Source organism: Salminus brasiliensis, chromosome 20 (assembly GCF_030463535.1).
Source record: "Salminus brasiliensis chromosome 20, fSalBra1.hap2, whole genome shotgun sequence".
Lineage (NCBI taxonomy): Eukaryota > Metazoa > Chordata > Actinopteri > Characiformes > Bryconidae > Salminus > Salminus brasiliensis.
In genome coordinates, this window is record NC_132897.1 from 8,437,979 (window position 1) to 8,457,816 (window position 19,838).

At 40.6% G+C, this 19,838-nt stretch overlaps 2 protein-coding genes across 4 annotated transcripts; both read right to left on the reverse strand.

Moving 5' to 3' along the window:
* Positions 1-202: 202 nt before the first annotated feature.
* On the reverse strand, positions 203-7,277 carry surf4l (surfeit 4, like). 2 transcript variants are annotated; one of them, XM_072664628.1, is made up of 6 exons: positions 7,061-7,277; positions 4,000-4,186; positions 3,110-3,186; positions 2,609-2,652; positions 2,158-2,344; positions 203-1,611 (listed from the first exon to the last, which is right to left on the reverse strand). In XM_072664628.1, exons 1-6 carry the CDS (start codon positions 7,106-7,108, stop codon positions 1,345-1,347), a joined length of 810 nt encoding a protein of 269 aa, XP_072520729.1. In that variant the 5' UTR covers positions 7,109-7,277; the 3' UTR covers positions 203-1,344. The 2 variants fall into 2 exon arrangements, with proteins under 2 accessions (XP_072520729.1, XP_072520730.1); XM_072664629.1 differs by lacking the exon at positions 7,061-7,277 and adding an exon at positions 5,417-5,497.
* A 745-nt stretch (positions 7,278-8,022) lies between these two features.
* Positions 8,023-18,153, reverse strand: ciz1b (cdkn1a interacting zinc finger protein 1b). 2 transcript variants are annotated; one of them, XM_072664720.1, is made up of 16 exons: positions 18,080-18,153; positions 16,555-16,780; positions 16,055-16,188; positions 15,568-15,728; positions 15,037-15,148; positions 14,812-14,899; positions 14,411-14,487; positions 14,173-14,231; positions 13,856-14,035; positions 13,564-13,682; positions 12,203-12,296; positions 11,452-11,565; positions 11,225-11,356; positions 11,088-11,139; positions 10,854-10,975; positions 8,023-10,355 (listed from the first exon to the last, which is right to left on the reverse strand). In XM_072664720.1, exons 2-16 carry the CDS (start codon positions 16,755-16,757, stop codon positions 10,233-10,235), a joined length of 1,770 nt encoding a protein of 589 aa, XP_072520821.1. In that variant the 5' UTR covers positions 16,758-16,780; positions 18,080-18,153; the 3' UTR covers positions 8,023-10,232. The 2 variants fall into 2 exon arrangements, with proteins under 2 accessions (XP_072520821.1, XP_072520820.1); XM_072664719.1 differs by having other exon boundaries at positions 11,088-11,142.
* Positions 18,154-19,838: the final 1,685 nt, after the last annotated feature.

Below are 19,838 nucleotides of genomic sequence, written 5' to 3' on the forward strand. Positions count from 1 at the left end.
CGGTGAACCCAGGATACCAAACAGTCTTGGTGAAGTACTTTTGATTGGTGGGGAGCATACTAGCAGCCAACTAGTATACTAGTAGGAGAACACTTGGTAGGAAATGAAGTCATCTCAGACCATGGTTTAATCTGATTCTATGACACAGATTATATTTTTTGGTCTTTCAACAGAGTCAATCTTGCACTGAAACAGAACAGTGTTGATTTTTTTTGTTTGTTTTATTCCCTTTATAATTGTCAAAACATATATTTAAGACACTTAGAAAACTTTTTTTCTGCACAGATCTTTTTTTGTACAAAGAGGAAAACACTGAGTGACAAATCACAGGGTTTCATTCATCGAACGTCCTGCTCTGCTTGTTTTGAAAAATACTATAATTCAGCTACTTGTAAACTTTAAAGTGACCTGACAACAGACAGTATACACACAATTAACAATGCCATATACTGACATAAGAAGTCATCATATTCATATCAGAATGAAATGTGAAAACTAATAGTAATAAAAAAAGCTTCTAAAAGGCCATTATGGGTGTTCCAGGTCTATAACTTACCCCCCTTAGGTTTTTTTTTTAATAAACAAAAACACACAAACTTGGTTTCAATCATGTATCGATCTTTGAATTCTTGTCTGTAATTGACCTGAGCTCATATTAGCACAGGCAGCATACTCTTAATGAGCCCTACAGAAGTCAACCAGTGTGTTGTAAATGCCAGCGCAGCAATGAAATATGTTCTTGAACACCCTAGTGATCATACACTAACCAATCACAATGACCCATTACTGAACATCCAACAAGAAAAATCTGTATTTCCAAATATATTTTACCTTCCAATAAAGTTCACCCAAGCAGCCACGGTCCTTTAAATACAGAAAATGTAGAAAGTGGAATGCGTCTTTGGTCAGTGGACTGCAGTTGGCACCACAATAAAAGAAAAGGTGAACAGAGGTGACTGGTACGAGGGGAGGCATATTCCGAGATTAGCTGTTAAACCATAAATATTCCAGACCGTTCATGAGTATATCAATAGCGCCTGAAGAACAGGCTTTGGCCACACTTGGTGCTAATAAATATGACAAAAACAAAATGCTTAAAAGCACCCATAGAAATAAACTTGTCAGAAAGGACACACTGAAACCAGAGAAAGTGAAGACAGTGCTTGGGCTGCAGAAGTACAGAGTGGGTCATTTTGTTGGTTCCTGGGGTCCTTCGCTAGAGGCCACGTCTCAAACTGCTCATCACTCCCTATATAGTGCTCTTACTTTGATTGGCAATTCAACATAAACCTCTCAGCACACACTATAGAGTGAGCAAGACAGCCATTTGAGATCCGCCCACTCTCACCACTCCTTCTTCTTCTCGTCCATGGAGACTCCACCGGGGCCTAAAGCCACTACCAGCAGCAGGCCTCCGATCACCGACGTGGTCTGGAAGAAGTCGTACTTGAGGAAGTCATGCATGGGTTTGTAAGCAGGAACGGTCCAGAAGGCATTGAAGGAGACGTTGATTATCAAGAGCCAGACGACCAGGGTGAGAGCGGCCAGCTTAGTCTTGAAACCGATGGCCACGAGGATGATCAAAGCAGTGCCCACCAAGTTCTGCAAAATCTGCAAGGCACAAATCAGGGTTAGAATACGCTCATTTGGACACACATGTAAAGGGTAACTGAGGTTTGAAGCATTTCTACTGACTCCTTACAGACACTCTGAATGATTTCCTTGACATATAAATGGAACTAAGCTCATATGTGATATAAGATAAATGGTTAAAAAGTAATAAAGACAGGGTTTAGACCACAGTGGCTTCTTTTATACAACAAAGCCATTTCTTGAATTAGTCTGACCTCTAGTGGTAAAATGTATGTATTGCATCGAGGACAGAGTCTGCATAAGTGTATGCTATTTTACTTTTTCACTAAAACTGTCAGTTAAATAAACAAACAAACAAACAAACAAATAAATAAATATGGTGCCACTTAAAAAAACAGTTACTTTTTTATACAGATTTTTAAATTACTCTTACGCCGTCCTTACACTAAACGACTTCAATGTTACGGACTAATTTCCAATGAGTGGTGCTTGCCTCATGGATTGTGATGAGAGTGATTTGACGTGTGTGTGTGTGTGTGTGTGTGTGTGTGTGTATATGCTCACAGAGAGGAAGTTAGCGTCGAAATGGAGCAGGGTCATGAACATGAGCACCAGCAGTACGCGACCTCCAAGCTGCATGTACTGCTTAGGGGAGCTCTCCCGCATCGTTGGAACACCGGCAAACATGCTCCTGCCCTCCGATCGAGACTCAGCCAGCAGCAGCAGCAGACCACCTCCTAGAGCCAGGTTCCTTATGGAGAGAGAACATGGCAAAGTGGGGGTTATAAGAGACAAAAAAAAAAAATGATTCAAACATGAAGATCTCCAATCTCTACTATTAGTAATCATATTTAATCAATCATGTATTCAAATAAATATTGCAAAGTTTAGAATATAAATAATCCTAATGCTTAACTGCTGATTTATAAATGTCAATTCCCAAAGTGAATTCATGTAGTGTTGTCAGTGTGGGCTTGGCCTACATAATTATACATGCTTTAATCTTTAATCTTACCTCATCAAAAACTTTGGGTCCCATAAAATGCTATAGGCGATGGTCTGAAACAGATAATGGACATAAGGCATTTAGAGGTTAAAGGTTTTTGTGGCTTCTAGTTTTGTCCAGCAGATGATATGCAAAATTAACAGACTTTAAAAAGTAATAGTTCATTTGTAGGTCTAAACATGTTAAAGGGAGTTGAAGCAAAGCTGTTGTGATATTGACCTCTAGTGGTTTATCCCAGGTATTACATGAGAGCAAACAGATGCCTCCTGACAACAGCAGAAGCGGTCTTTCTCTGTTAATCTAATTGAGGTAGTTTCTTAGTTTATCTTAATGGTAAATATCAGGGTTATATGTAGTGGGTTCTTTATTTTTCTCATCTTTAGAAAGTGAGCAATTACTCAGAATCAGAACCACTCCCTCCTGCCCCCCCCCCCCCCCCCCCCAAAAAAAAAAACCCAAACAAACATTTTTTTCAAAATAGGTGATTCAATTTGATCAGAAAAATCCTACCTGCATGCCAATGATTCCAAAAAGTCCGAAGCAAGCATACTGTACAAAATTCCTGCTGAGGATCAGTATGCAACCACCTGAAAGTGAGATTGAAGTATTTAACATTCATTCCAGCAAACCGGAAGATCTGAATCAGATTATCTGTGTGCAAGTAGCTCCAAGTTAATTACAACGATCACAAAAAAGTCAATTAAAAACAGGTAAAGGGCTAAACTAGACGTACACCTGCTCATTCACTGCTTCTTCCTAAATCAAGGGCATTTAAAAAGGAGGGTTTGTCCGCTTTTCTTAGATTAACAGTCTTTACTGTCTAGGAGTTAGCGAGGTCAGGATGTTGGATGATCACCACCCCAGCTCATCCCCAACTCATCCCAAAAATACTGAATGGAGCACCAACCATCATTTCAGAAAACCACTCCTCCACAGCTCGATGCAGGGGGGCTTTATACCCCCCAGCCCATGTCTGCCATTAAAGGTAAAGGTGCACGTATTCGTCACTGTACAGTGTGGACTGTACAGCGAAATGTGTCCTCCGCATTTAACCCATCTGGTAGTGAACACACACTCACACACACACACGTGTTAGGGGCAGTGAGTACACACACACACCCAGAGCGGTGGGCAGCCAACTCCAGCGCCCGGGGAGCAGAGAGGGTAAAGGGCCTTGCTCAAGGGCCCAACAGTGGCAGCTTGCCGAGCCCGGGAATCGAACCCACAACCCTGTTATCGATATCCCGGCGCTCTAACCGCTGAGCCACCACTGCCCACTGAATTAGGCATGGTGCCAATAGGTTCATGTTTACCTGCACCAGAGCTGCATCCCTGCAGTGTCATATATGATTCAACATATACAAAACTACTATTGTAGAAGGCACAATAGCTAGCCTTACCCAGCTGCCCCAGTAAGTTTATTAAGACGAAGAGGGAGGCGAGGAAGAAGCCGCATCCCCACGAGCTCTCAATGTACTCTTTCTGCTCGCTCCACTGGAACCACATCCTGATGCCATCTTCCAAGAAGGTGCTGATCAGACAAAGCCGCGCTACATGAGGCAGGTACTGTTTCGTCACTCGCAGGAACTGAAGCAGATAAAGGAGAGGAAGAGCAGATTCAAATCTCTGTACTTTGAGTGTGCATCAAAACTTTTTATCATTCTAAAAATATGAGTAGTCGCTGTCAAGCAAACATGAGACGTCTCCCAAATGGCAAGTTTTCAAGAAAAAACTGGATTGTAAAATATATCGTTCCTGTCCAATGAAAGGTCTTTAGTTTTCCTTATCATTTGAACAGCTGCCCCATACCCTGTGCGATTAATTCTGGATGAATGGACCAACAGAAATGCTTAAAAATGACCTAGAATAAAATCTTTCTTCATTGACTTCCATTGAAAATTAAGAAGGTTTGTGGCCTCTCCTGCAAAGTTGCCATTTTTTATGGACACCTATATGACGATATATTAATATGCATATGACACATTAATAAATCATTAATACAGCATACAATGCATACATGCAACTTCTTTGCTTTCTAGCAGACAAAGCAGCTGCAAATAAAGTTGCACAGGCATGTCTACACTTGTGGGCAGTAATTAGCTGGTGGGAGCAGAAGTATTAAAGTAGGCCTAAAGTCTCAGCCATACTGATAATCATCTCTTTACACTGCAATTTTATATAAACTGCTCTTAAGTCAGTACTGGCAAGAAAGAACTATTTATCTTCAGACACATTCCTGCAATACATGGCAATGAGGTTGTTTATTTTAGGCCTGTAGCCTAGATTGATGAAATTAGCACAGATACTGAATACAGTATCCATGAACACATCCACTGACGAGCTCTACTGACTGAACTGGGTACCAGTTTAAAAAAAAACAAAAAAAAACTCAACATCAGATCTGTTTGATGTTTCAACCATTTCAGATATAATTGATCCATCAGTATGATTAGAAGCACAAAGCCAATCATCTATTGAGATCAATAGTCTTTATTTGAGTTTTGAGCTGAGCTTTACGATGTTCATCGACTTCAATAGATCTGAATAGATCATGATAGACGGGGGAAGCCTGGGTGTATGAATGTCTGAGGTTTGGTGATAGTTAGGCTACATGACACCCATCACGCTTATAAGCTAGACTGCTCTGTAAAAGTGAACCGGCCAGGGTGCAGCAACATGTGTCACAGAAAGCAAAAAATTAGGCCAGGATCTTGCATCAGAGTTAATCTGTTTGTGGTCAACTGTACCACAAACAAGCAAAAATAAACAGTTGGCAGTAAAGAGGGTGTTTTGTGCAATCACTAGGTATCTACTTACTCTATTCATAGCCTTTGATACTGTAGAGTTTCTCCTGACTCATGACAACAGAACAGTACTGTAATCTGCTGCAGGATGCCTTCATTACGAAATGACGGTCTACACCTTGTTGTGAAAGCGCACTCCAATGGCTGCGCTGCTCGGCTTTGCTCAGCACCACCCCCTACACTTTCCACGTCAGCGCTGAGAGGCCCAGACAGCCAATCAGCAATCAACAAGTAACAGAGCAGCCCATATGAATGGGAAGAGACCTTCGGGGCAGTGTGGGACTCTTCTCAGCATAGTACTAGCGGTCAGCAGAAGGTGGGGAGGGGGGTATTTGAGGAGTTGCCTAGCAGCCGAAGGAAATTAGAGCCACGGGGCATCTGCCACATGGTTATAGGGAAGTGTTATGATGTACAATCTCATCTCTTGGACATCTGATAAGAATCACAGCCAGTCCCTTCACTGTGCAGATATCTTAACAGAGACCTGTACGAGTTCTGTTCTGGCCTTGTCCTTTGTGGTAATATCAAGGCTAAAGTGAGGGCCACACTGCTGCACTACTGTAAATAAACCCATAACTAAAACACATCACTACACCTTGGTGGCTGCAGTTAAAGCACTGCGCAAGGCTTATCTGACCATTAAAATGCAATGAAACTTTCGGTAGGTGCCAACCTGATGACTTCTGTGAAGAGCTTGCGATGTAGTGGGTGATTAGAATAGAGAATATGGGTTAAGGGAATGGGTTGGGCCCTGCGTTTAACCCATATTATTAACAGGGGCAGGATTTTTGCACATCTTGTCTTATGTCTTATCCTGTATTATGTAACTTAATGTATATTATTTAGAAAGTAAAAGCAAAAGCTGTCAATTCTGAGTTCAACTGATTGACATCAGATTACATTTGCTGTTCTCTCTGACAAGGTTAGTGAAGGAGGTCTGATTCAGCGGTGTTTGAATGAATGGGTGGATACAGATGGTTCAGGGATAAAGCATGGATTTACTGTGATACCAGGAGGTGTTAGTAGCCACACCAAAGGTCACTTCTGGACTAAAAAAAAAATAAATAAATAAATACTAACAAGCCAAAGGCCAGGTCTGACCTTAAAAACAACAGGTATTAACTAAGATAATAAATGAATAATAGACACTTGCCTAGCTATAGTATCTCCAAACCTGCATATGGTTAAGATGGTCTTAATAAATATTTGATGTAACACTTACTGTATATGTATATATATATATATCACCCATGACAAATTTAAAGCTAAGCAAAAAGGGAGTAGCTTATGTATGAGGAAACGTTTGGCGCCAGAGTGAAGTTTTACAGGAACTTAACTCAACTACTGTAACTTAATCTGGATAAACAGGCCTTGCTGTAAAGTTTAAAGCTCTTGATCACTCCTCAGAGCTGCCGAACCAACAATTTGCTGGTGGTCTTAGTGTGAGTGCTACTCATCAGCTGCAGAACTGCTAGCTAACTAAACCAACCCCGTCCAGGAAAGCATCCATTCCTGCAAATTCAGCTACTTACCCTGGCCTAAAACTCAGGATACACAAGCAGAAACGCATCAGAGTGGATAAAACAAGAAGGGGCTGCTCTCTCAGGCTGTGTGTCTGTGATTTCTCGGCCTCTCTCTCTCTCCCTCTATCTCTCACCTGATCCGCCACGTCCTCCGCAGTGCTCATCAGGCTGTTCTGGACCATCGCTCTGAGCTGGGGAAGCCGCTCCCTGTCCGGCTGCTTTGCTTCTCGAAGAGCTGAATGTAAAGGCTGGTTACAGTCCGTGCCGTCTCCCTCTCCGGTGACTTACAGGTTTACTAAAAGCGATGTCTTCTCGACGTCGGTGTGCCTGAAAACCATCGCCGCCCCATAATGCTTAGCACCGTGGCTGCTGTCTCCCCCTGTAGGCCACGCGTGTGACTGCATGCCACGTGTACTAGGAGGGAAAGGGAAAGTAAGGCTTTTTTCTGTTCCCCTCCAGGCTGCATTTTCACAGCTGTCTCTATTATTTATTTCATTATTATAGCACTTAATTATGAATTGCTAGCTGATTTGAAACTTTAGAAATGTTAGTTGGATGTATATAATGTGTGCAAGTTGAATGCACTAATGTATGCAAATGCTTTCACACCCTGGTTTATTAAAAATAAAATATGTACAATACTGTTTCTTTCCAGGGCACACTTATTTTTGCTGATTTTAAATATAATGGGAAAAATATAATATAGCATATAAAATGTGGCATAACCATTGTACATGCCATTTCCCCCACACTATTTAATATAATGGGAAAACATATAATATAGCATATAAAATGTGCCCCAAACCCCAAATCAGAAAATTGTTGGTGCTAAAGAGCTTTAAACTTTACAGCAAGGCCTGTTTATCCAACTGAAGTTACAGTAGTTACGTTTCTGTAAGCTACTCGCTTTTTTAGCTTAGCTTAAAATTTGTCATAGGTTTATATATATATATATATATATATATATATATATATATATATATATATATATATATATACACACACACACACACACACACACAGTAAGTGTTACAGCAAATATTTATTAAGACCATCTTAACCATGTGCAGGTTTGGAGATACTCTAGCTAGCCAAGTCTCTAATAATTATTTATTAGCTTAGTTAATACTTGTTGTTTTTAAGGTCAGACCTGGCCTTTGGCATGATTGGCTATTTTTTTTTTTTTAGTCCAGAAGTGACCTTTGGTGTGGCTAGTAACACCTCCTGGTATGACAATAAAATCCATGCTTTATCCCGAACCATCTGTATCCACCCAGTCATTCAAACACTGCTGAATCAGAGCTCTTTCACTAACCTTGTCAGAGAGAACCATGTCAGAGAATTACCAGTAATTGTGCATTACAATGTTCAGAAGTAGCTGTCAGCTATCAACAAAACCTTGTTTGACCACAGGTACCCCAACTGTTGCATATTACTTATGCCGTTAATGCATGTAAATGAAACAAAATGTATATGTGAAATATATGTATATACATGAAATATACCTATATGATAATGTATATGGAATTAATTTACATGGATTAAAAAAAAACTTTACTTGTTGCACACTTTGTATTGTGAATTTGGTTTCAAATGGATATTATTGCCATTTTAGCCACTCAGTGTTCTAGGACCCTTTCGCTGGTTGTGCTTCTTTGGTCCACTTTTGGTATGTACTGACCAATGCATACCAGGACCACCCCACAAGATATGCCTGCCTGATGTTTTGGAGACGCTCTAACCCAGTCGTCTAGCCATCACAGATTGGCTCTTGTCAAAGTGGCTCAGATTCTTAGGTGTGCCCATTTTTACTGCTTTCAACACCTCGCCTTCAAGAGCTGATATCTCACCCATTGACAGACGCCACTGTGGATGAAGATAACAGTGTTTTTCACATCACTGGTTTTAATGTTATGGGTGATTGGTACATGCATACCAATAAATGTAAGTGGAAAATAGTTGGCCTATGCAAGTTTTATTTTAAAATGATCATATTTTTACTTATATTGAAATATATTTATGAGGAAGAACTACTTTTAGTTCCATTTTCACTCGTTCACATTTAGTTCCCAATTCCTGTTTAAGGTTTAATATGTCATTCAGTTCTTCGGTTCCACACCTGGATGTCTTTGCTGTTTCCCAGCATTAGCATTTCGCTTTTGACCAAATGAAGAAGAGAACAGAGATATTATATATATGATATTATTTTTGATGGCCACATATACTTCAATTAAATAGAAGCTGCACTAAATGATGAAAGTAGGATTCACCAGCATCACCTCAGAGTAAACCACAAACACACAAAACACCCCCACATCTTCCAAATACCACTGAATGTAAACCTCAGTCAACATGGCCTGGTCTGTTCACTCAGGTCATTGCTGTGCGAGTGTGTTATATATGAGCAAACTCTGTATTATCATGGATCATGTCTTGTTTTTTGCCATCATCCTTCCCCTTGGTAAGCCCCAAAAAGAGAAAAGCTACAGTTCTGGAAAAAAACAACATACAACTCTGCACCAGACTGATGGAATAAGGAGAGCATTGTTTGTGCAAAATTGTAACAGTGACCATATTTTAAGGCCCTTTTTCCCCTCCAATGAAGGTTATTAAGATGGTGGATTTCGATCTGTTTATCAGAGGTAACTTGTGGAGTACATGCCAGCCTCAATGCAAACTCATTAAAGCAAAAGGGAGACCAACCAAATGCTAAGAAATTAATAAAACATGAAATAATCCATCATCCTTTACAACTCTTTCTGGTCATGGTCACGGTGGGTCCAAAGCCAACCCAGAATCATTGGGCACAAGGCAGGAATCCAAAATAGCAGCTTTTTCACTACTGGTCTCAGGCTTTTGGACCCCACAGTGGACACCATAAAAAGTATTAGATAACATATATGACAATATCCAAGATGCTCAAAACAACAAAAAGGTCAGTTCAGTGACTGACCAATCACTATTCAACTTCTATATAAAGTCTCTATAAACAGCACTCAGTGATGAGAGCTTTTCACATTCTTCATGTAGCTGCCCTTATATAGTATTTTAAAAGGTTATTATTATTTTTTTTTAAAAATGGTATTTTACAGTTTAGTGATTAAAAATTAAATTCCAGTGTTCACAGTCAAGGATGAGTACAGGTTCTGATGCTACTGTTCAGCACAAACATCAACTGTGTTGCTTCCAGACTACAGTAGGGTTTGGTGCACCTCAGGAGATTTGGGATGGAGGTTGGACTCTTTATTTAACAAGTGTTCTCTGTTTATGGTCAGCGGATGGGCATCTGGTGGAACAGGACAGGCTTTAGGACTTGTCTTCCATGTCTGCATCACAGTCATTGGTGTTCTCTGGGTTCTGAGCATCGTCTAAGGAGCTGGCCATGCTCTCCTCATCCTCCTGAGGCTGGTTCAGCATGGCTTTGTACTTCTGTACAGGAACAGATCAGACAATTTAGATTAGCTTTCTTAAAAGGAAATGCTCAGTTCTACTTCATACACTATATGGACAAAGTATTAGGACCCTGCACATTCATTGCGACTTTCTACTAGATTTTAGAGCACAGCTGCGAATTTGTTTGCATTCCGAGACAGAGCATTAGTGAGGACAGGATGTTGGATAATCACAAACACACCTCTTTCTAGAGTACCTTCTTTCTAGAGAACACAGTTCCACAACCCAATGCTGCATTAGACATAGTGCCAACAGGTTCATGTTGTGCAAATCTGTGCAAATTCTATTCTATTGGCAGCACATTTCTACAGGGACTAGACAAGCGGAGTGTGCGCATTTGCACATCTTTGTCAGCAATGGGTGCAGCTGTATGCACTCATTTGAAGGGATGCCCACAAACATTTGCACATATAGTGTATATGAACCATGTTTTTAAAGATACTGTTACACCACATAACTAAATAAAGTCGTCACCTGTAAGTTCTGGTAGTGCACAAGTGACTTGCAGTGTGTCTCCCGAGCTCTAGATTCAAAGTGGTAGAACTTATGGCAGAGCTTACACAGGAAGCCCGCCACAGGCACTACAAACTTGGTCCCTGTAAAAGAGCATGTATGATTAGCCAATCAAACTCCAGTATATAGGTGTCCAGTATATAGGTTTGTTGTTGGACTGATGGCACGTTTTTTTTTAAAATATAAAATTCTCACCATATTGAGTCTCTGGATCATACTCTTTAGAATCAGCCATTTCCTCTGGAAGCTGCTGGAGATAACAAAAAGAAAGTCAAGCTCTGCCTTCTTGGTCTGTTATAGGAACTGCAAACAAGGGTATGGAGAACACTGACCTGTTGAGACATTGTGTCTTCCTCCTCATCTTCATTTTCCTCCTCCTCGTAATCATCTTCGCCTTCAAAGCAGCCAATGGCATCCACAGTTATCAATTCTTCCATGACTTCAGGTCCCCTTTCTTCCTTTAGCTACAGCAAGAGAAAAGTTTCGTTAGCTTTCTTAATCGGATTCTGATAAGCTAAAGTGCTTCTAAGAAACTAAAATCAGTCTCTTCAACACACACCTCTTCGACCCGCTGTTTGTGTTCTGGGGATTTCATGTGCTCCACAAATTTGCGGGGAGTCCTGAAGTAGCGTTCACACACTGTGCAAAATGGCCGTGAGGACACTTTTGCCAACTGTAATGAACATGAGAAAATCAGAAGACAGCAAACATCTGAAAGCAAGGGCTGCTTCATAACATTTAGAGGATCTTTCATGACAGATGCATCAACTCATGTACACTATAATGACCAAATGTTTGTGGACACCCCTATCCGATAAATGCATTCCTGTGTGCAGCAAATGCATACACATATACAGCTTGTCTAGTCCTTGTAGATAAGTATTGCCAATGGAATTAGGACTCTTGTTTTTTTGGAGAGGAAAAATATTAACCTATTGGTACCATGCCAGGTGTGGACTAGGGTGTATAAAGCCCCCCAGCACTGCACTGTGGAAGAGTCGAACTCTCTGGAATTATTGTGCGATAAGTATTGTTGTGCGGGAGTTGGGTATAAGGTGGGGTGGTTATCATCCCACATCCTGACACGTTTGTCACTGAATGCAATCAAATCCTTACAGCAATGCTTCAACATTTAGAGGAAAGCCTTCCCTGGTCAGTAGAGACAGTTACTCCAGCAAAAGCAGGATAAATACCCTTTTTAATACCCTTGATTTCGGAAGAAACAATGAATGAAGTGTCCCAATACATTTGTCCATATAGTGTATATAAAGCATCAACATGTGCCTGTTGACTGTATACCTGGCTCATACCTTGTGTTTTTTGGTTCGTCTATGTTCAATAAGGTCACCTGTGAAGTGATACTGGCAGATGGCACACCAATGCTGTACATCTTGCCTTTTCTCTCTGTAACACATACACGCAGTATGAACTGTTAACTGGGTGTACATTACAAATTACCCACGACTTAACAAGCACTAAATGGTTACCTTGTTGACTGCCCATTTTCCTTATTATTCACAATTTCCCACAGTCCCACTTGAATTCAGATTTTACATGATGTGATGGCAATCGTCAAGACCAGAGCTGCACCAAAATACCTTTGAGTATGGCTCGGCTTAACCCACCACACATCGAGACTCCTGGAAGACTAGACTAGACTTTTCTCTGTCCTGTCACCAAGGTGGTGGAATGAACTTCCCTTGGTCGTCCTAACAGCAGACTAAAGACCCATGTCTTTGAAGAGCTCTTATGCAGCAGTAATTCTGCGGTGATTAAAGGCTTAAATGATTGCACTTAAATGTCTCTGACATTCAGGCATAGTGTAGCATTTCCATCTAGCTGTAGAGTATTGTGTATCTTTTGTGTTTACGCATCAGTGCTGACTTTGTATTTGGCAGTTCCTAAGCTTGGAGGGGTCTTTGAACTCGTCTATTCACAATAGCTAGGTATATCATCCGAGCGGACAACTAAGTGCTTCTCTAAGTCTCTCTGGATAAGAGTGTCTGACAAATGCCACAATTGTAAATAATTTCCCCACAATTTGGCTGCCTTTTTCAGGACAGGAGGGAGGGCAGAGGCTGTGACAATTTTTAAACACAACAGTCTTATAATTGGCTCGCAAGTAGCTTGGGTTTACATGTAAGATTAATGCTAAGATAATGCTAAAAAGGCCTGGGGATTTGCCCATTACATTAGCAACAAGATATGAGCAGTGAGCTTTGGCATTTTACTGAAGTAAGGCAAACAAAAGAACCATTTTAACCCATTTTTTATACAGACTACAAGGTTTTGGTGACCGAGCATTTCCTAGATTTGCTCCTTGACTCTGGAACGCTCTCCCACCAGTGATCAAACAGTCTCTCTCTCTATTTAAATCTATTCCTAAAACACATCTTTTCACTAGACTGTGCCTCCATCTCATCCTGCCCATGTCTAGTACATAAATGTAATGATTTGCATACTGATTATTGTCTTTGGGTTTTTGAAAGGAGCTGTAAGCATTATTATTAAGTATTAAGTAGGTCGCCAATAAAGTCGGCCAGTCAGTCAGTCTAGCTGTAAAGAAATAGGAAGGTCATGATTGACACATCCCTAATCCTTTCTTTTCCCATTTCACACTGATTACTGTATTAAAGCATTTAGAGGTAGAGGACAGTAATACAGTCCTTACCTGCCCTGTATGGAATGCTGCATTTGGGGTAGCAGTGTGGCCAGACAAGTGTTACTTAGATGCTGAATCTCCATCATCCTCTGCTGGTGCTCCAGGCTGATCATATGAGTCTGAAAGTCCTGCAGTAAAAAGATCAATTGTATGTTTAGGAAAAATTAAAACTACTTATTGAACTCAACACGAAAGCTTAACCACTCATTTGTAATCTAGTAAAAAGAGCAAAAAAGAGTAAAACTGTACAGAATGTCAAGAAAACCCCCCCAAAAAACCTGTAGAACTAAATGACCCTTACCTGTTGGTCAGCACATGTGACATTGCAGATGTAACAGAAGAATTTGCCTGCAGTCTTGCTCTTCTTATTGTCTGAGCTTTGGCCTACAGACGCAGCCATCTCCTCTAGTCCAGTGCTGAAGGCCCGGCTGTGACTGCTGCGTTGAATGGTCACTTTCAGAGATGTCCCTACACCTTGCACCTGTATCCCAAAATACCATTCACAGAGATTTGTGCATTCTCTGTGTAGAAACGTGCTATTCATATTGATTTGTATCTTATACTATAGAAACTTTACAATTAAAGGGGGTGTGTATGAACTCTTCTGATTGACTATACCTCTGCTGTTCTACCCTGCTCCCCATCTTCTTCAGCTTCAACTGAATGGATTTCCTCATCTGCATGAATGAAATGGTAAATATCAATAACATTCAGCAGCAAGCTGAAGATAAGGCCATTTTCTCAAGACTGTTACTAATACTCAAAAAAGGCATTCAGTGTAAAAGCCATTAAAGGCATATTTAAAAAAAAAAAAAAGACAAATAGATAGGCCAGCCTTTGACATGCAAATACACACCTTGTTCTGGAATCATGGATGAATCTGCATCTGGTGAACTCTGCTCGGCATCTCCACTTTCCGACTCTGCAGACATTCTGTGCAAATCAGAAACTTTGAGATTCATAACAAAAGACATTCACAACAAATACAAATAACTAACCAATAGGCCTATTTAGCCCTAACCTCTTACATCACTAATATCCAAACTCTTCTATTATGCACTCTTTAAAACTAAAAGTTTAACAAATAGTTTTGAATTTTTGTAAAAGAGATGTGGGAAGAAAGGTTTAAAGAAGAACATAGTGGAAACACTTCTGTACTGTTACGTTTCTTTACCAAAACTGCATTTTTTAAACACTTAAATTGGCCATGACTTGCCCTCAAGCCTTGCAATAAAACTTCTATTGAAGCGGAATTACCCTTGATTCTTCTGCTTTTTCACAGGAGGTTCAGTCTGGTCCAGAGATGAGGCAGGACTTTGCTTGATTGATACTTCCAGTTTCTTTTCTATGTCAAACAAAGAGAAAACAAACAATTCTAAAAACCACCAGCCACAGCTTACTGTTCACGACGAGTGCTACAACAAATCCAGCATCCACATGTGTCACAAAAGTGTGGAACCTTCCCTGGACCAATTTACTCACCCACTTTTACAGCTTGTACATCAGTCCTGCTTTTGTTGATATGTCCATTGCTTTTCCCTGCTGGTACATATCCATTCTCCCTCTTCCGCTGAGGAGGAGTGTATGTAGAGACCTTTAAAAGATAAAAAAAAAAAAGTAATAAATCCTGAAAATACTCATTTCATACATATCCTAAAAGACCATTATGTAGCAATTTTTCCCTAAAGCAGCTTCAATAATCATGTAGATTGTGCACTTATAGGGAGAATGGGGTCTCAGTCATCGCCACCCTGGGCCGGGATGCTCCTACTGTACTATGGAAGTTACACAGAACGTTGTGTAACCAGAGTCATGTCTGCATAAAATCATGTAATATAAGGCTGCCAGTTTTGTCTCTCTCTGCTTGTAAAATGCACATGCACCATTAGGGGAAGCTCACGTGTGATTTGTGTTTGTAAAAATAAATTATCCTACCTGTAGGGGAAGCCCAGGAGCAAAATATACCAATTCTTACATAATGAGTAAACCTTGACATTGCCTGAACACTGTCACCTTATTATTATATGGTCCATGTGGATGATGCTGATGTGGGAAAAAGCCTAAGTGTGCATTCCTCAATGGAGCACCAATAGGAGCTGGCCCAAGAAGTGACTGTCTGATTCCTGTTGGTATAAATGGTGGTGGAAGCGGTTTCCTGTGACCCACTGGCATTCCTATAAAGGTTGCAAAGACACAAATGACATGATATAATAACATAAAATTGTTCATTTCAACTTATATAGAACCTCTCTCATATGGTCACTTCACAAAGTCCATGCACCAGAACAATAAAACAAACTATGCAAAACATGACGAAAACAGGTAACATGACAAACAGAAGTGAAGCAAAAAAAAAGAAAGCAACAGAAAGTACATGCTCATAAAAATAATTACCACATTAACTTACAACTGGGATTTGAGGACAGAAATACATCAGTGAACCAACTATGTGGAGCATGTATAGTCTAAATCATGACATAGGGTAGTCTACTGCTTTTACCTGGCATTTGGGGCATGACCACTGGCTGCTGCACCATTGGTTTGGGGCCGAGAAGGCTCCGTGAACTGCCAGAACAAGGTCGAACTCCATAGGCAGAAGGAGGAGGATGGCCTATCGCTGGTCTGTTTGGCAGTCTGTAAGTTGATGATGAAAAGTTAGCCAGGAGCATTAAAATACAACTCTCAACATCCAGTGAACAAAGAGATAAGAGAGATCATTAATGTGAGTATTCAAGAGTATTTCCCAAACCAGGAAATTTTACAGTGCTTTATTAGTTAACAAAGAAGTGACTTTTTGGTGTGTATTTATGGTAATATAATTGGTGATTGTATTTCCCTTGTAAACCAAAGAAGTAAACTTCTGATTCCAAACTGGTCTTCGCTGATCTACCCCATCTGAGGTAAGTGATAAATCATGCAAATCTGATTTTCCACTGAACTTTTCCTTTAACATGTGATGTACCTTTCTACCTGTAGAAACTGCAGGCCCTTGGCTCTTACCGTGCCCCTGAGCATAAATGATGATCAGGATGGAAATGCGGTTGCTGATTAGGCAGGGACAAAAGAGGAGCTATGGGTGAACGTGTGGATGGCATTCGAGACAGTATCGGTGCTGATGGCGCTCGGGGAAACTGCTGCATTTGCTGATACATATTAAAGTGCTGCTGCTGTTGTTGTTGTTGTTTTTGCTTCGTTTGGAGCATCTCTGCTTCCTGATGCTGACACACTGGAATGGGCAGAAAGGGAGGGGGGGGGTGAAAAAGACAGATAAGAGCTTGACTTAGATTTAGCTGTGCCTTTAGAAACAGTCAGCGACTTTAAGAAGCACCCATCGCCAACACGAGTGTTCATGTGCACATATAGAAAAGCACTGCTAACAGAATGGGGTGCTCTGTGACCAGCCACTGCTGCATTCACAATGATGGAGCTCCAACTTTGGGACAGGCTGACCTGACCTGACCTCACTATCTAAAACTCTTGTAGCTGACTGCAGTCAAATCCTCACAGGAAGATTCCAACATATGCTACAACATCTAGCATTGGCTTCCCTAAAGTTTGGAGGCCTTGGGAAAGACAAACTCCTCGTTAATGGTAGATTGTGCTTCTTAGACCCAGTGCAGGTGGTGGGAGACAGGAGGATGACAACCAAGCTGGCATCCATGCTGGAGAACAGCTCCCACCCCATGCATGAGACTCTGGCAGCACTGGGCAGCTCCTTTAGCGACAGGCTGCTTCACCCAAAGTGTGTGAAGGAGCGGGTTTCGCAGGTCCCACCCCCATGTGCAATTAAGAGTCTTTTGCTGTAAATAATATTGTTTATTGCTTTTTAAATTCTTATTTATATTGTGTATATAGTGTCAATTATTTATCTAAATTTTTGTAACTGAGTGTCCTGCTATCCCTTTCTGCTGTCACACTGGGAATTTCCCCACTGCGGGACTAATAAAGGACTATCTTATCTTATCTTATAAGAAGGCATCTACAAACTTTTGGACACATACTGCATATAGGTTGGAAGCAGCAGATAGAGCTGCTTCAGTAATAAGAAACTAATGGAACTGGTGAGAGTATATAGCCCAGGGGACAAATGCTCGTCTAGGGCAGTGGTTTTAAACCCTGGATCATGGACTGGTGTTTACCCTGCTTCCAACACACCTGATCCAGGTAATCAACAAGCCCTTCCTCAGTGTAGCTGAGCTGGAGGTTAAGCTGGTACCTTGCACATAAATCTCCGGACTGAAACTGTTGCAGGATCAGTGTCAGATCTGTTCACTGCAGAGGTAAATCTGCAGACAGGTGATTTAATAGCGCTGAGTTTACAGCTCACAGACACTCACCCGTTACACTAAACACACACAAACATATGAGGACAGAGGCGCTCGTCGCCGACAGGATCAGCGAGCTAAACGGAAGACAACGAGTAAAAGTCTTTTCATTTATTATATTACATTTTAAAACAACATATATAATATATAACTTAATAAATTATTAAGTTAATTGTTAATTGTGGTTATTGTTTACTTACCGCCGCGAATCTAAACACATCAAACGATTTCTTCATTCATTCGGAAAAGCTGCACATCTGTGGCGGAAGACAAGTGCGCCACTCTGTGGGCGGGAAGACGAACTGCGGGCCATCCCTTATGCAGGGCCAAAATGTACTTTTAATAATAATATTCCATAAATGAAGCAGTTATAGTAGCTTTAATGTCATATTATATCCCACAATACTCCCCAAATAAAAAATATAAATATAAAAAACATTATTTCAACAGTTGTGGTGCATTTCCTTCTGTTTTTGAAAATATTTCCATCCATACAGAGACAAAAACGCTTGCATGAGCAAGAAGGATAAAAACCAGGGATCTCATATGAGATGATGATTATTCTAAGGTCCTGTGACTCACAGGGACTGTAAAAATGTTTGAAAATGTATTTTTTTATTATTTCAAAATTAAACTATTAAACTATTAGTCGTAGATGGTATGTTATTAAAAGGCTAGCCTAATATCTATCGCAAACTAAAAGTTTTCTTTTATTTTTCCTTTGTCAAAAAATAAACACCCAAAGCCTCTGCACTGCTTGATTTGCCTCCCCCCATTCTTACATGAAATGGTTCAGTCCGCCCAGGTGCGACCTGTAGTTTGGAACAGTGCACTGTGAGTTGGGAGGGAAGCATCGTGGCGCATGTAAAAGAAACATCTGGTTCCAGAGACACAAAGAAAGAAAACAAAGACAGGAGAGAGATAAAGAAATTAGAAAGAGAAAGAAAACAAAGACAGAAGAGAAAGAGAAATTAGAAAGAGAGAGAAAACTGTGACCGTGTGTCGCCCAGTCGTTCAGGGAGGAAAGGTGGGCGCAGTCTGTGAGTGGGGGGGATGAACCTGTTAGCTTAGTCCACAGTGAAACAGGCTAACATCAGTTATTTAATATCTCAGTGTTTACATTTCACTCCTCCTTTAGCTGACATTTAATCAACGCAGGCAACTGATTTAGCAGCTATTCATACTAAAAGAGATGACCCTGTGCCAGGCAGGACAGGCAGAGGCAGCTTCAGGCTCTGCTGTACCCTCCTATACCCATCCCCTGTCTATACCCATCCCCACATCACTGCCCTACTACCCACTGAAGCAGGAGGTGAGCAGCACTGTGCTGAACAACTTGTCAGTTGGCGTAATTGCAGGGTCTCAGTGGAAATGACTTTCATTATAATGATCTAAAATCTTTACAATGAAATTCTTCACAATATAAACACTGTAATTATCTAGCTACTTTCATACCACAGCTGGTTTAGCTGGTTTAGATTAATGAGTGTCCATTTTTACAGCCTTCGGTATCCTTTCATCAGGAGATTAGCAACTGTAGCTAATTGTGAAGCCTGTGGCTATTGTTTAAAATGGCCAGATACATTTTATTACATAAGTAATGTTATCAAACATTATTATAGAGGTGTGTTAAATAATAATAATTATTAATAATAATAATTTAATTTTGGCAGAGTCATATGTTAAATTTTCAGCATTGGGGCGGTGGAGCCCAGTGTGATATTTTTTCATGGGGCCCAAAAGTCCTGGCAGCACCCAAGAAGAGAACACAGATTTAATCCAGAACTTCCACTACTATAATATTAATTGTATTAATAACTACAGTTATCTTGAGGAAAGAAGGCAAAATCAGCTCTTTAGGATGTGTTTGGAGGGATCTATCACTTCTTTTTTAGTGGAGGATACAACACTAAAACATGACAATGCAAGACGCCCTAGCTACCATCTGTACGTGATGGA